This window comes from Otolemur garnettii, unplaced genomic scaffold (assembly GCF_000181295.1).
Source record: "Otolemur garnettii isolate 467f Iridium unplaced genomic scaffold, OtoGar3 scaffold00153, whole genome shotgun sequence".
NCBI lineage: Eukaryota > Metazoa > Chordata > Mammalia > Primates > Galagidae > Otolemur > Otolemur garnettii.
Window position 1 is genome coordinate 3,485,603 of NW_003852548.1, and position 3,981 is coordinate 3,489,583.

The following is a 3,981-nucleotide window of genomic DNA, read 5'->3' on the forward strand; positions in this document are numbered from 1 at the left end:
TTCCTGGTGAATTCGTTCTGGGACTTTGTGAGTTCTTAGATTTCTTGGACTTCTTGAAACTCTAATTATCCAAAGTACTGTTGTTGGGGGGGGGGGCTGGTGTACACGCATTAATTCTTCTGTCATTAAAGAGAGGCACAATGATTCTCACGTTAGTATTTGCCTTCAGTGTTTGTGCTAAAGCGCTTTCACTTCAGGGTTGGAGGTGTTGGGTATATAAAAGCCATGGAAATAGCAGTCTACTTTGATGTTCACCAGTCAAAAACGCAAAGACTTTCTTAGAAAGAGCACATTGGCTCATATGCTAAGTAAGGAAGACAGATTTATTAACTGAGAACTTGTTTAAATGGACAAGCAGAGTGTTTAATATATTAAACTTAGGAATCAAACCTCTCATTTTTTCTCCCATTTCTAGCTTCTTTCACATCCTTGCAAATAGTATTGTCCTAAGACTGGATTTGAATTCTTAACAATAGGAATTAGCTGAATTAATTTGGGTTTCTTGAAATTGGTATTCTATTTTTACATTGCTTCCTTTGGTTCATTTTCCTGCTGATTACGAAAGCAATGTACACTCACTGTAAGAAATTTTCAAAATGCGGGAAAGTATAGTAAAGCAGGGAGGAAGAACTACCATTCAAAGGGTATCATCACATTTTAACTTTATTATACTTTATTTTTTTATCCTACTCAAAATCTATTTCAAAACTTTAAGTGTTGACAAAAATTTCTCTCTGCCGATTTTTAAATGTAAAGTTGGGTGTTTTAGTGATTGGATCAGGCATTGGATATTAACGCTGCTCTTCAGTCCCTAAAGTGTGGAGCGTCAAGATAGGAAAGACTTAACAGTGATCTCATCTAACCACCTATCTGTGGATATTTAGAAGCCCATTTACTAAAGCTCCAGTGATTTGTGCAGAATTGTACAGCTTTGAGCAGCAACATTAAGTGACTCCAGATCTCCTGGTTGCGCTCCATTCTTTCTTCAGCAATTTCTTGCTGCTTAGGGGGAAACTTGACACTACTGTGTCTTCATGTCTCTGAAAGAGAGGTTCAGAGAGAGGCAGGAGATAATTTTCCAACATTTGAAATGTTTTTTTTTTTCCTATTTACATTTTCAGGTTTGGAGCTTTTAGTACCTTGTAGAAAGGACCACACAGTTGCCGTTCCATCAACTTTCTACAAAACTGAGGGGCTCTGGGAAACTCTGGGCCTGTGACCCCAGCGTGGAAGAGGATAGGATCAAGATGGCCATGTGGCAGGGTAAGAAATCAGCACTTACTCCTCTGTTTTTCCTTCCACTCTATCCTCCCCCTAACCCAAAGCCAGTGGCAAGCAGCCAGCTGTTTTTTTTTTTTTTAAATTTAACCCTTTGTCTTTGTAAGGACAAAGAACTTTAGTTTAAAAGAAGGTACTTCTAGCTAGAATTTCAAATTATTTTAAAGTGAGGTTGAAACATGTGCTCATGGGGGTTATATGTGAGGAAACGGGATTTTTTTTCCTATTTGCATTTTTCATTTGTTTCCTGCAAATTTCTCTCATAAAATTCTCAAAGGTGAGGGAGACAGATGTCAGCACATTTCCACCTTCCTCATCCCAGTAAAAATTTTCTTGGGATGTATGCAGTTTGAAAAAGTATATTTAATGTTATAATGTTTATATGTGGTGACAGAAGGAAAATGCCTATTTTAGTAATACAGACTGCCTGAGAGCAAAGCTTAACACCATCTTGGCTGCATCTTTTGTGAGCCTGAGAGTTCCTATCACATAGAAAATTATTTTATTTTATTTTTTTTTTACTTTTGTTGAGTCTGAGGATTATGCCATTCTGGAGAATTTCAGAATTTCCAAGGGTGTGTGTGATTTTTATGTTTATCAAAAGTGAGTCTGAGTTTAAGAAATGATAGACAAATACTACTAAAATTCATCTGTGACCCACAAAAGGTTAAAGACCACTAAATGAAGGAGAATTAAATAACTTTAATATCTATCATAGAAATAGTCAAGAGATAGATTAGTTGGTGGTCTAATGCATCTTTTAAAAATGTTGCATTGTGTTAAAATATGTGGGCACACAAATGTAACAAGTAGTTTTGATGTATAAAGATTTTTAATTTAAAGACATTTGTTGAAATGGAATTTGGCCTGTATGCCTGCTTTGATTCACACAATGAGCATTTATCAAAAGGAGTTTGGATATTCTTGCTTAAATCCTGAGAAATTCTTTCATTCAATAAGTGGAATACAGTGATGAAAAGATACAGAACCCTAGACGTTTCCTTGTTGTCTGGGAAAGGCAAACATACAAGTAAATAATTGTGTCATGTTGAATAAGTGTTACAATAGCAAAAGGTGCAAAATGCTGTGGAAGCCCAGAGAAAAGCATGTTGAACTCTAAGTTTTAAGCTGGTCTAAAAAAATGAGTAGGAGTTTGCCAGATGGGCAAATGAGAGAATTGCATTCTGGGCAGACAGAGCAGCACTGTTTGGGAAGTTCCAAGTTGCTCTGTTTGCCTCATGTGAGATGTGTGGGGGCACGACCTCAGACAAAGCAGGGAAGGTAGTCAGAGGCCAGATAATAAAGAACCTTGTATGTTCTAGGAAGGATTTTACACTTTATCCTGAAGACAAAGATTCTACACAGGGAAGTAACATAATCAGATTTTGTTTTAGAAAGATTACTTTGGCAGCAGTGCTGAGCTGGAGATGACGAAAGCTGGGAGTCAGTTGGGAGGTTTTTGGAATAGTAGCTTACGGGAGATATGGCAAGGGCCTAAGGAGAAGCAGGGGCAGCAAGGTTGGAGAGAACAGAATGAATTCTAGAATGTTCTGTGACTCGATGTGGCAAGAAATGAGCCCAAATGATAACTAGCGTGGGTGCCCTGGGGGCCAGTAGAGCCATTCTGTGAAACTGGGAACATGAGAGGCAGCTGATGGGTGTGGGGATGGTGGAAGTTAGTGTACTGAGTTTGGATGACTCCTTGGTGTTGAGACACCTAAAGGTTGTCAGGTGGATGTTTTAAAGACAGTGCTGAAAGTTTGGAACTGGAGTTTGTGTAGATGAGGATATAAAGTTTTGTTCCTAATGATGCATAAAGAGCTTGATTTTTTCTTTGTAGTTAATGTCATTAGTAGTTAATAATTTATTTAGTTTATAATAAAAACATTTTAATGTTTAACAATTCTTAATCAAAATGTCATATTTTCTTAGTACATAATACATTTTTTAAGTTCAAGCTCTGAAATCTGATCTTAAAATTACATTGAAGTGAAACCTTATTTTTCTAGCATTAGTGAAGAAGGAAGTATTCTGCATTAGTAAGCTGTTTGGAAAACTGCAGCATATCCCTTGTTTTGGGGAACCTCTGATGTGACAAGCATAGTACAATGATCATTTGGAAACAGCGTGGCATAATAGTTAAACATGTGGATCTGGATTCTACTCCATTGGTTCTGTCACTTGGTAGCTGTGAGGTCTTGGGCAAGTCACTTAATCTCTCTGTGTCCCAGTTTTCTCTTTTGTAAAATGGGAATAATAAAATTCATCCCACTGCTTGGTATCTATCCAAAGGAAAGGAAATCAGTGTATGGAAGAGATATCTACGCTACCAAGTTCATTGCAGCACTATTCACAATAGGCAAGATATGGTATTAATCTAAGTGTCCCATCAGCAGATGAATGGATGAACAAAATATGGTAAATTTGCACAATGGAATAATATCCAGCCATAAAAAATAAAATCATGGATGGCTTGGCGTGAGCTCAGTGAGTAGGGTGCCAGCCACATACACTGAAGCTGGAGGGTTTGAGCCTGGCCTGGGCCTGCTAAACAACTATGACAACTGCAACCAAAAAATATCTGGGTGTTGTGGCAGGCACCTGTAGTCCCAGCTATTTGGGAGACTGAGGCAAGAGAATTGCTTAAGCCTAAGAGTTTGAGGTTGCTGTGAGCTGTGATGCCATGGCACTCTACCAAGGGTG

General features: G+C 38.0%; 1 protein-coding gene across 1 annotated transcript in view; it reads left to right on the forward strand.

Annotated features, from left to right (window-relative positions):
- The first annotated feature begins 1,121 nt into the window (after positions 1-1,121).
- Positions 1,122-3,981, forward strand: part of CLCN5 (chloride voltage-gated channel 5) — a 191,338-nt gene continuing 188,478 nt past the window's right edge. The window contains exon 1 of the mRNA XM_012811278.2: positions 1,122-1,263. Within this exon, the coding sequence (XP_012666732.1) occupies positions 1,248-1,263 (16 nt within the window). The 5' untranslated portion in view covers positions 1,122-1,247. The remainder of the gene's footprint in view (positions 1,264-3,981) is intronic.